Source organism: Chlamydotis macqueenii, chromosome 15, assembly GCF_036417535.1.
Source record: "Chlamydotis macqueenii isolate bChlMac1 chromosome 15, bChlMac1.mat, whole genome shotgun sequence".
Lineage (NCBI taxonomy): Eukaryota > Metazoa > Chordata > Aves > Otidiformes > Otididae > Chlamydotis > Chlamydotis macqueenii.
In genome coordinates this window covers 4,977,008-4,989,257 of record NC_141570.1, presented here as the reverse complement: position 1 = coordinate 4,989,257, position 12,250 = coordinate 4,977,008, and the positions used below count along the sequence as shown (strand labels likewise).

The 12,250-nt window shown below is 40.5% G+C and overlaps 1 protein-coding gene across 1 annotated transcript in view; it reads right to left on the bottom strand.

Moving 5' to 3' along the window:
* Positions 1-1,391: 1,391 nt before the first annotated feature.
* CARD11 (caspase recruitment domain family member 11) overlaps positions 1,392-12,250 on the bottom strand; it is a 46,373-nt gene continuing 35,514 nt past the window's right edge. Inside the window, exons 16-25 of the mRNA XM_086760152.1 lie at positions 11,495-11,696; positions 10,550-10,676; positions 9,190-9,430; positions 8,682-8,778; positions 7,513-7,608; positions 6,438-6,570; positions 5,712-5,891; positions 4,423-4,547; positions 3,468-3,583; positions 1,392-2,913 (exon numbers count right to left, since the gene is read on the bottom strand). Coding sequence (XP_086616278.1) covers positions 2,709-2,913; positions 3,468-3,583; positions 4,423-4,547; positions 5,712-5,891; positions 6,438-6,570; positions 7,513-7,608; positions 8,682-8,778; positions 9,190-9,430; positions 10,550-10,676; positions 11,495-11,696 — 1,522 coding nt within the window. The 3' untranslated portion in view covers positions 1,392-2,708. The remainder of the gene's footprint in view (positions 2,914-3,467; positions 3,584-4,422; positions 4,548-5,711; positions 5,892-6,437; positions 6,571-7,512; positions 7,609-8,681; positions 8,779-9,189; positions 9,431-10,549; positions 10,677-11,494; positions 11,697-12,250) is intronic.

Here is a 12,250-nt window from a genome sequence, read left to right as displayed (position 1 = left end):
AAATAATTAGATCTCTTGTTCTCTGCCTCAATCTCTTGTTCCACTTTCCCCATAAGGTGGTTTGAGATGGTTAAATTACAGATCAAAAAGCTAAATGCTAAAGGCCAGGCTAATTCTCTAGTATCTTTCTATAGTCCATGAAAAAACCACAGACAGTTCAGAGGGCAATTAATCTCATCCTTAGATGGCCATCTACAGTAAGTTAGACAAATAGCTCTTTGGAAGTGTCTCTCCATTCCTTGTAAAAGGAACCTCCTTTAGACTTTGGCATATACCTTCCCTATGTCTAAAGTTAAATGAGATAAATCACAGCCACAGCTGCCATCTGTGTAAGGAGGGCTCAGAAATAAAGCTGTGGTGAGAGAAGATCACTGCAGAAACAACAATGACAATTTGAGATACTTTTGATCCCCTCTGCCCCACTACCGTCTGCTCCAGCCATTCCACCAGATGTTACTGATCCCTGAGGCAAAGCCAGAGGGACACGGACATCCTACAAGTTCTGTCCGATGAGCAGTCAGATGGTTGCTCCTGAAGGGATCTGACGCTGACCTGGCTGAACTTTTTGCTGAAGCAGCTGAGAAATTTTCTTACAGTTCCTCCCATTGCTCAGCTGTGGACTCAAACACTACCACCAAAGCAGCAGTAACAAACCACAGGCAGCTGTTACACAAGGTTGCATTATCAGGACGTTAGGAATGAATGCAAAATGCTCCTGGAAGGCTTAGCTTTTCCAGCTGATACTTTCTTATTTCTGCTTGAGCTACAGAGGATCTCTGAAGAATCATCCAGTTTGTTATGTATATACCCCAACTGGTTGTTACTCTGCCCTGGAGGGAGTTGCAAATTTTGTATGCAGCCTGTATTTTGTAAAGAGATGGCAAGTAGTATCCCCCTGCTTGCACAGCCCAAACAGATGGCTTTGGGCAGGTAAAGAGCTATTCTCTGAGAAACGCTAGCTATGAATAGTCTTTCAAACATTAATAATTTGAGAAACACAGCAGCAGAAAGTTAGATGTAAAGTGACATAAATGACTTCTAGAAGATACCGTTAGTTAAAAAATGATGTGCATAAAAGAGAAGAGCAGAAAAGCACAACCACACAAGCCAACATGAACTGACCCAATCTACCTGAGAGACACTCAACATCAGAAGCTCACGGCAAAGACAACCCAGCAGTTAATCCAGTGAGGGCAACCAGGCCAGATGTTTTGCTTGGATTCTGTTTATCTTTTTATTGCCAGCTGCTGCATGCCAGCCTGAAGCACCAAGATGGAGGACTTGGGATGAACACAGAAGCAATGGTAAATTTGTTATTAAATGCATCTTAAAAGGGAGGGATATTGCAAGGAATGAAGGATCTAAAGATCATGGGATGTACAACTCTTCATCTGTAGGTCAATTTTTATTGCATCTCAGATCAGCAATTGTGCAAGTCATTATCTGGTCAGTTTTATTGAATCGATTTGGCAGTCTCAATACAGTGTCTAATGTATAGAGGAAAAATTTTAAAAGATTTAAGAGATTTAGGAGTCTAAGTCCCACTTATTACCAGTGGAACTTAAACTCTCTGAGGAGTTAAATGCTTTTGAAAATGGACATAGTCTTCTAAGGCATGTACACACTTCTGAAAATATCCTACTTGGCCACAGCAGAGTGTGATGCTTGCTGGTCTCCTTGCTGTCAATCACAGCAGAGGTCAAGGACTGAGTGGCTCACAGAGATTACTGGCTTATGAAATTCTCCTTTTTTTCTTCTCAGAACAGTCCCTCCTGTTGAGAGCAGGCATGTTGGCAGGCGATGATGTTGTAGAGAAATACAGATTTCAGTGGAAAAACAGAGAAACCTGTTGTCTGGAGAAAGCACCATGGTATTTTCCACAAGTAAAAAATGTTAAAAACTGGGAGATGTACAAATGAATACAATGCAGAGGCAGGGATAAACTAAATGAAGCATTGGCAGACCCGGAGAGGTTTGATGTGCCACTGGGACTGTGGAGCCTATTTTCCTGTAAGTGCCAGGACTACAAAGGAAACCTGCAAAACTGTTACATAGAACTGAGGTATAAAAAGGAAGGGAAAATCATTATTTTAATTAATGCCAGGAAAAATAGCTGTTTTCTTCTCTTCTGATTAAGATGGTTATGGAAAAACAGGGCTACAGAGCTGCTATGGCCATCAGTAGTAGTGTTGCTGTTGCCACCAAGCAGCCTTCAGCTTCCTTAATTGAGTATGTTCAGAATCTCACCTCAAGGTGTGCGTGGGGCACATCTCAATTCCATAACCTTTAGCCCAATCCCCATGCTTTTTTCCTCTTAGATTCCACTCACCTGGTTTCATCAGAACTTTTCAATGAGCCAAATGTGATCCATATTTGTAACATAATAAATTACCCCAAGCTCCCCCTCAAGATCTTTGTCTTTCTCACATGTTAAACAGCTGCTGTCCCTTAAGGGATGCCGGTGGGTCAGAAGTTGTGGTGGTGGCTGTGGTCTGACTCACATCCTAGATCCCCAGCATCTGAGACACTGGCTATTCCACACAGCTCCAGTACCATTCCACACATGCATTCTGCCAGCAGGAAGTCCCCAGCCACCAAGGGTGAAACAGGAGTGAGCACTGGGCACCTAACCAGAGAATTCTGCAAGCCCCTGCTCCACCTGGCTATGTCCTTTTGTCACCAAAGAGCTCCATTTTACTTATTGTTTTTTATAGCTGATCTTCATCTATCCAGATGGTTTTACGCTGCTCTTCTCCGATCCTGTCTTTTATTATTCGGATGAGATCTTCAATACTGCTCCATGCATCTGCCTCTACAGAGGCATAAAGACATGGCAGCGCTTCCAGTTCTTTCTCCTTCAGACGGCACATACGTAAAAACTCATCTTCAGTCTCTGGCTTTGGCAATAGTTTTCTGTATCAAATAAGCAGACCAAAAAAAAATGTGAGACATTTTAAGTTAATCCTATAGTCCCAGCTGTCCCATCAAGAATTTATTTTCTACGGACTATATACAAACAATAAAAACAGTGGAGAATACAGCTACTCCAGGTCTATCCTCCCCCTATGTCCACGCTGCCCCCAAGGAAAAATATTTGCTATGGAGAAACTATTTAAGAGGATTGAATGTAGGGAGAGTGCCAGTGTTTACAACCTTTCCTCTTCCAGCTAGCACTACCTTAAGAAATGCTGTGGGAGTGCTGGGCATGGAAAGAACCACATATTCTTCAGCCTCATCCTCCCACAATGTTCATCACTATCAGTGACAGTGAAAGAATGCTAGATTTGAGGAATTCCTACTTTCCCCAGTTGTAAGATTTCAGGAGGAGTCATGGGAGGAAATAGTGCACATGGAAGCACCAGATGAGAAGAGATTCTTTATTTCTTTCAGTGAGAACATTACTGGACTCAAGAATTATTCACTGAATAAGACAGAATATCAAATATGCAAAAGGTTTGATACGTTACCTGAACCTCTTGATGTTTTTCTCTGAGACTCTGATAAAGAGAACAATAGGATATATCTTGGCTTTGATTAAATCCCTTGTGCAGCTTATTCCAGCTTCCAGGAGACAATGCTTGTTCTAAAAACAAAGTCATAACAGCATCACAAGGGAACATTCACTGCTGTGGAATCTCAAGATAAAGGGATCCATACCTTATGGGGTCAGCTGAAAAGCTCTCCATTTACCATTGTACTGATTTAAAACCTTTTAATCAAATATACATTTAAAGTCCAAACTCCTCCTACTGGTTTAAAACTAGTCAGTCAAATAACAGCTGAGCTTAATAGCTTTCTGAAAAGGTTTAAAATAGAAATGGATTGATCTAAAGATGAAGAGTATGATAAAACAACAGTTTTACACATATAAACAAACACACATACTTGTTCTTTGTTCAGAGAGAACATCTACTGCAACTACTTGTGAGAGAAAAAACCAACTGTTTAATTCTCCTTTTTTTCCATGCTGTGCATCAAATCTGCTCTACTTGATATGAGATCTCTGTCTTTGACATTGTTATCTTTGTACTGTACACCCCTGTGCCTGCATTTCAGGCTATCCTTTCTTCTGTCTAGGTCCTTGTATCTCTTACTCTCTCACACATTCATATATCCGTATGATATGAAAAAGAACTGAAAAAGGGATGTAGCATAGAAAATGAAAGGATATTTTGCTGCATCGGTGTGGGTCATTACAGGGAATGAGAGAATATAAAAGGATATGGCTGAGGATGAGAAAGAAAAGGAAAAACAAAAGCAAAAATAAAAGCTATTTGGGAGAATAAATCTAAATCTGAGATTGAAGGTGAGCAAGAGAAAGAATATGCGACTATAAATTAGTCAGTCTTATTCAGGAAGAAACATACATTGCAGAGAGATGAACAGGCAGCCTATGGAAGGGATACAGAGAAATGTAAGCACCTTGGCAGTGACAGCCTCGACATTGGCAGGTACAATACATTCATACATGTTGAGATTCTTTTCTCTGCTGAAGATGATAGTCTCTGTTCTTTGCTTCCTTAAGAACTCTTCCTTTGTTACAATATCTGGAAAGAGACATGGATGAGGACAAAATCAAGATTACAGCAAGAGAACACCTAGAAAAATATCCAATAGTACGTCACGTAGGATGTAAGGATGGTTCAGGGAAAGAAGACAAGCAATGAATTGTCTTAACAGCTGCCTCATTTCTTCCATTGAATTCAATTAAAGCTTAATCTGATCACAGCTGAGCATCTCAGCTATATCCTGCACCAATGAGTCCTTGGGCAATTACTGCAACACTATGAAGACATTAAATTAAAACAGTAAATACAATTCTAGCACCTAATGTTATATAGTAGCATTTCAGGGCTGGTGGAAGCTGAGAACTGCTAAAAAAGGAAAGTCTCTTCAGTGCAGCCTCCTAAAACAAGGATTTAGTGTTCCAACATTTGTGTTTAAAGTTTGTAAAAATTTGGCTTAGGTTGCAATGCGTGGTACTGGCCCCCTTGTGAATTGCAGCTCTACATCAAAGCTTTTGGTTTATGTTGCAAGACAGGGGATATTTATTATAATACTTAACTTTTCAGTTTCTCTGTCTGGATAACTATAAGACTGCATACTGTGTGGTGGGTATTCAATATTAGTGTAAAAATGAAACGTCAGCTGTGTTTAATGCTGTGTTGTATAGAATCTTGCCCTACAGCAATCACAGCACTGCATATTGCTTTAATAGTAAATACTTAGCATGGGAGAAAATCAGTCTTTCGAGTAGATCAAATGCACAATCTTCACAGCCTTGGACGAGATAGAAACCTAAAGTCGCTCTAGGGAAGATATGCCTCATAATAGCAAATACTAGAAACAAATTAATCAAAATTTCACATTGCCTAGATGTGCAGTATGCAAACAGTATGCAAACAGAAAGAGCACTCACAGCATTTCAGTCTCTGAGGGGCATCCTAGCAACCACACAGCATACACATGGATAATATTCATAGACACAGAATCTCATAACCATGTGCACTGGCTGTCTGAAAAACATTCAAATATCTCAGATATTCTCAAAAAGCAGGATTTATAGATACACATCACATAACTCTGATGTGACTTGAAGTACCTCAAGCAGCTATCACATGTGCATGCCTCTACGTGTGCGCGCATATATATATATGTGCATATTTCCAACACCGAGGGTTCGCAGTCATGGTCCTCTTTTATCCCATTACCTGGCTTGCATATGTTGAATTCCAGGGCACCTCCAGAGTTGAGAAGCTTCTGTACCAAGGTCTTGGCAAGCATGGTGGGAGTGAAAAGTACGGGTCGCCTGCGCTCACAGTGGATTGGTCTCACCAAGCTATAAGGGATCAGACTGAGCCTCTTATTGATTTCACTTTCAGAATCCAAATCTGAGTAAAGAACAAGACATTTATCTTCTGGTTTCCTCTCCATCAGTATTTGGAGAAAAAGAAAGAGGAACACACGAAGCAGAAATGACATAGTCATACTGGTCCTCCCTTCTCTTTTGCTGGGGTCGTTTTTATATCCAGTAGTATGATGTCCAACCTAATACTAAATAATTCAAGTGCCTTTTGCTTTGAAGAGATTATTTCATAGCTTAACAGGACACTTGCTTGGAGAATCTTTCTACTTATTACCTTGGCTTACTTTGAGCTACATGTTTTTGGACAAAGAGCAAGAAGGCACCTAGGATGAACTGCCAACCAAACTGGAAGTTTCAGTGTCTAAACTTGCTCATGAAGATTTAGTGCTCCAAGCACTTTTAGCAAAATCAGTGTTCTGGTCACAAATGCTGTTCAATTTTTGCACAGAGTGGGCCACAGAAGCTAGCAATAGCAAAGACCCATGACATTTTTTCACAGCCATGCTGTTATGTAGGTGGCCTTTATATCAGTGCCATGTGTGTAAAAGCTGTTACTATTTTATATCCGTACCTTCCAGTTTATCAGGCAATGGCTTCTTTGCTTCAGATGAGGTCCGTGCCAGACCAGAGGGCCAGCCAGTGACGATACGGACTCGCTCATTGCTATTCATACGCTTATATTTGTTTTCGGACCTACTGACAAACTGAAAAGGTAAACAAAGAGATCTGAACCTCATTTCTTAGATTCTTTATTCTCCCATGTATTCATCAGCCCACACTTGTTATCTATGAGATCTGAATTACCTATGTCTATCAAAGACTCGATGGATCTGTTGACTGAATGCTAAGGCTCTTTAAATATCACAAATCTGATTCAGAGCCTTTGCTAATCCCCTTTGGGATTTCTTATTTTGTTCTCTGCTCTTAAGTGGCATGTTCTTTTTCTTCGCAGAGCTCCCTGCTATCACCAGTTCAATCACTGATTATTCCACAGCAGAGTAACATACCCACACTGAGTATTTGCACAATAGTATCACAGATTAACGCCCAAAACTCTGCCTCTTCTTTGCTGTGCTAGAGAGACTTTAAACCTCCCAAATGGCACATTTTTACACTGAGAAATAGGCTTCACGCTTTCATTCCCCACCCACCCAACTATTCCTCTATCCAAATAGTAATTCCTCCTCCTGTATATTTGCTAATCTTCATAACCATCTTCCTTCACAAGACTTTTTGTCCTTCACCCACACAGTTTCTGTCACGCTCAGAGTCACTGACCTAAAATTAAAGGACTATTTTCTGATCGAACCTCATCTCACAGAGACTTGGAGGTTTGGTCTAGATTTGTCCTTATGGTTCAAGCAAAACACATTTCAGCCTGTGATGGCAGATATCTTCAATTCATCAAGCTACCTTAGTAATGGAAGGCATGCACTCAAAAATAAACACCCAAAGTCACAAAAGCAGCTACAAAAACACAACCCATTGATCTTTTTCATATATTAAATCTCTTTTGGACTGGAAGAAATCCCTATACAACCTGTATACCCGAGGTGGGGTTTCTGAGGAGATTAGGATAGCCTGAGAATACCTGCTATTCAGATCCACTATTTCAGACATTGCACTGAGGACTTGAACTTTATTACCTGTAATATTTGGCCCAAAAGAAAGCTTGCTCTGGACAGGCGAGGGCTGGTTTTTGGGTCGTTCTGTGGGGCAGGCTCCTCTGGCTGCAATGTATTCTAGTAAAAAATAACATAGGAATTTCTTTTTCCCTCCCTTTTTTTTTTCCAGTTTCTTTGATATTTTTTTAAAATCACTGCATTCAAGAAGCAACAAGCAAAAGCAGATATTTCGTATTTCCAATAAAAGAGACAGGGATTGATTCACATCTCTCCCAAAGACAATATTCTAAGCAAACTGTAGAGATAGCATGGCCTGCCCTGAGCAACACCACTTCTGTTGCTGCTCTTCCACATTCCTTTCTTCACAGGAGACTGCTCTCCACAGCTTATGAAAGAGGTTATTTCTGCACCAAGAAATAGCATGCAAAGTTTTTGCTTTCATTAGCATCTCTGCCAGTGATCTCTGTCCCTTTGATCAGTGGAGTCTGGAGTACAGAAGGAATGTATGACACTTAACCTTGATTGAAATCAAATACAAGCACGGGCTACAGTGTTTCTGCAAATGTTTGAAGCGTATTTGTCTCCCAGGTGCTAAAAATAACTTGTGGTAACTAATACACCAGGAAGTTAGTTTTTAATTATGTAAAGATGGAATTCTTCAGTCTAAATAAAGAAAAATCAAATTACTTTCACTGAGGGAAAAGGAGAAATCAGCAGGGCTGTTGTATGTGAAGACCTGATAATCTCACTTCTCTCCATAGCGTGTAGGTTGGAAGAGACAGGTCTTTCTAACACGGGACAATGATAGCTCTGTGGATTAGATGCTTGTTCACAGTAGGAGAGAAATAATTCTGATTATTAACCCTGAGGACACAGCTTCTTCCTCATGTGGATATGAAGATGCATTAGAGGCTTACAGGCAGAGAAGAATGAAAAGGATTAACTAAGACACAGAACAGATATTAGATGTTTACAGTGTACTCCCTCATAGCTGGAAAGGTTAATCATGTGCCAGAGCTAGGTCCATTGCCAGCAACAATATTATTGAAGGCAAACATACGATGCCCATTGCTTCGCACAATCAAAACCTACACAGAGTGTAAACAGGACTGTCTGTAAAATTAACATAATGAACAACAAGTAGCAGTGGAGTATCAGGTGTTAAAAAGACCTTGTTTGTAGATCCTTACCCGGAGTGCCCGAAGGGTATTATATGAGCCTTCTGTCTCATCTTTGCTTCCTCTGTGCATCAACCGCTGCAGCTTCACCAGAAGAAGTTGCTGGGCTCTGAAAGAAAGGATGGAATGACATAGATCAAGATATCTTGAAACCACTTAGAAGAAAGCTGGATTGCAATGGGTCTGTGCCTTCGAAAAGATTAAATAGAAATAGCAGTGAGGACTGCCTGAACCACACAGTAAGCGCAGGAACAAAATAATGAGCAGGACTGCAACGCAGTTAAGGATTAAAGAATCTCCATGGTGTAGTTTCCTATGATATTTTTTGAGAAACTCACATTATTCCTACAGGTAAGATCTGGAGTCTCCTTTCTAAAGCTTTATAGCTCATATTACAGTTTAACATCACCAGGCCTTATCTCAAAAATTAAGACATATACCTCTTTCCTTACAGCAGTTACTCATTTCCCTGTTTGCAGAACCGCTGCTCTCAGTCGTGGTCGCCCAGCGTTACACTCACCTGCTGTAGCTGGGAATGGTCCCCTTTTCCAGGTCCTTGTTGGTGAACGGATCAACTCTGGCACACAGCCACACGCACATTCCCTGGTACATGGTGTCAAGAATATGCACAATCTCATCGCATTTCACTGACAGCGAACAGCAGTCCAGCTGGCTGGATATGTTCAGATTCAAGCGGATGTGAAATGAGTCCCCCGATGTGATCAGCCCTTCTTCCAGTTCCGACACCAGTATTCGGTAACCTGCAAGAGCAAAGGAAGGGGTGAAGCATGATTGCTACTGGTCAGACCCTAGTATTGCTGCATTCCTGGGCATCCTCTGGGAGAAGCACACTGCATAGACTTCTGAGGCTCCTCTGAGAGGGAGTTTATACTTCTAGAGCGCTAGTTACACCAGTTACAACAAGGTTAGAGGCCTGCACCTTAGAGACACTAATGGGGCACTGCTTCAGAAACAGCTCATGCTGCTGGTACCACAATCTGTGAGAATATTCTCATTATAATGATACTTTTAGGTAACTCCATTTTCAGTACTCCAGACATGACCTGTGAAACAGAGAACTTCTCAGCAAAGATGCAGACACAGCTATAGATGTATCCTGTCAGTACAGCTTGAGTTCTGCCACCAATTTTAATGACAGACTATTCCCTTTATTATTAGCTCTAATTGGCACTCCCACAATCTATAACATGCTTTATCTGCAGTTAAGTGGTGCTCAAAAAAAATTGCAATAGTCTTTCCTACCTTTGAAAACATCAAAGAAAATCAAAGACATCACTTCCTGTGTGATCTATGAAGCTGAAATCCTCTAACCAGCATTAAAAAAAAACCTTTGTGAATTTATATACACCAGTAAAAAAATGGATTTTGGAATGTAATTTTTGATCTATAACCTGAAATTATCATTACAGGCCATGAACACTAAAATCAAATTCTGTTCACCACACATGCACTCCAGCTGTTAAAGATAAGATAAAGCCACAAAGGTAATAAACAGAGCAACTCCATCAGGCAAATGCTAAACTGGCTTCAGCTGGATAAAGATGATTCGGCTCCCCACATTGTGTTACAGAAAACTGTACATAAAAATAAGCTCAATGTGCTTTGTAAGTCATGTCATTATTGGCCCACGATGTAAATTCTTCAGACTCCCGTAGTGACAGGCATATGGGCTTTTTTTTTTGTTCTCAGTCACAAAGCTAAAAGCTGGAGCAGTTACACAGAGCAGCTATAATTAACACCAGTGGACATGCTTCAGATTTATACCAATACAAAGGATATTCTGTTCTGTCATTCTCATCCAGACTATCTAGTATAATAGACCTGGGACTATTTGAGATGAGAAATACTTTTGGTCTTACCTTCATGATTTGCCTTATATTGGAGTGTTACTGGACCACTGCACCTCTGAATTGTCCAGTGAACTTCTTCCTTTGTGCAAGTATCCAAGGGAACACTCTGATTTTCCCCTTTGATGCAGCCCTCCAACTAGATATGAAAGAAATATTACTTTCCAGTGCGAGTTCAATCTCTGAGTCAATTATTTTTTTTTTTTTAACCAACAATCTTTTTCTGATTAAAAAATGCAGATACTTTGCTATCAAGATGCAGATTACATTCTAATTATTTAATTTCATTTATCTCAAATTAGGAATGCTAGCTGTCAACAGAACTGTAGCTCTTTCACAGTCCCAGGCTTCCCAGTATTAAGTAGTGCAGGAATATCAGTTGTGGGTTTTTTTTTTTTCCCCTTGGAGGCATTTTAATAGGACAATGGTTTGGGAACATTGGGAACAGAGGGAAAACTAAGCAAAGAGCAACTTAGCAGAAGCACCACTGAACTCCTGCTTATGTGATGCTGGGGAGAGCTAGGCAGGTGTGCAGCCCTTCTTGCCATTCACATTGCAGCTGCATCCGTTTCTGTTCATAACATGTCCAGTCCCAGGACAAGCTGCTTTAAAGAACAGGTTAGGAGTCATCATGCTAAGCTAAGTAGCATGAACATCCTTTCAGGCAGGAAAGTACTGGGAAGTTGAGAGCAAATCCCATTCTAGTCTTTTTAAAGGGTCTGTACTACATAACACAGCATTAAAGGAAGCATCAGTGCAAAAGTGTGTGTGTGTCTTGGATGACCGTAAATACTATTCTCCCCTATTTTCATAATCAATAGCAGATTTTCTTCTGCATGAGTCATATGCTTTGTCATTAATACAAGATGAAAGAAGAAACAAAGGAAAGTATTTTGGTGAGTGTGCCTGTATGTAGGTGGACAGACATCCACTGTTTGTTCATTATTTTATGCTCACCAGTAGGATTTGGTGTCCCTCCCGAAGGCCTGCTTTCTCTGCAAGTGATCCTGTCTTGACAGAGCTAATAAAGCTCCCTTTATCATTACCCCCAACCAGAGTGATTTCTGAATTGAGACTGTCTCCATTCAGTGTTACGCGCTGCACGGTATGGCAGGAGTTTCTAACGCGACCCACGGATGTGACAGAGGGACGAAAAGGTCTGTGTTCATGAAAGGAAGTAACAGTTAGACACTTATCTCAGCTTTTAACTATTCCGCCAGAGTTAAATGCATGCATGATAAATGAGAGAGATATATAAATAAACTTTTAGTGTTATCAAGCTCTAGGATCTAAGGACTCTAAAAAAAATCCTTCTCATTACTGTGTAAGTTCTGGAGAAGAGCATCTGCATAGCTTCAAGTGCTCTGACATGGCCAAATGTCTATTACACATTCAGATGTGTAGCAGTACCTCACCTAGCAAGCTGTGGCAGCAAGATAACAAGATCACAAGGATAAAGTTAAGCCTGTAGAATATTTTGTCTGCCTTGAAGTTTTTGAAATTTTAGGAAGACCTTCCTTGGTTTACAGAATATTAAAGGGCTCCAAAATAACATGTTATACTGCTGCCAACATAAAGAAGTAAAGACTTAGCACAGTATCATGAGATATTTGTGCCAAGTAACAACTTGTGACATCATATTCCTGCCACTGTATCTTCAGCAACCAATAGATAAATGCAGGATCTCTACTACAGTAGCCCTTCCCCTCAGTC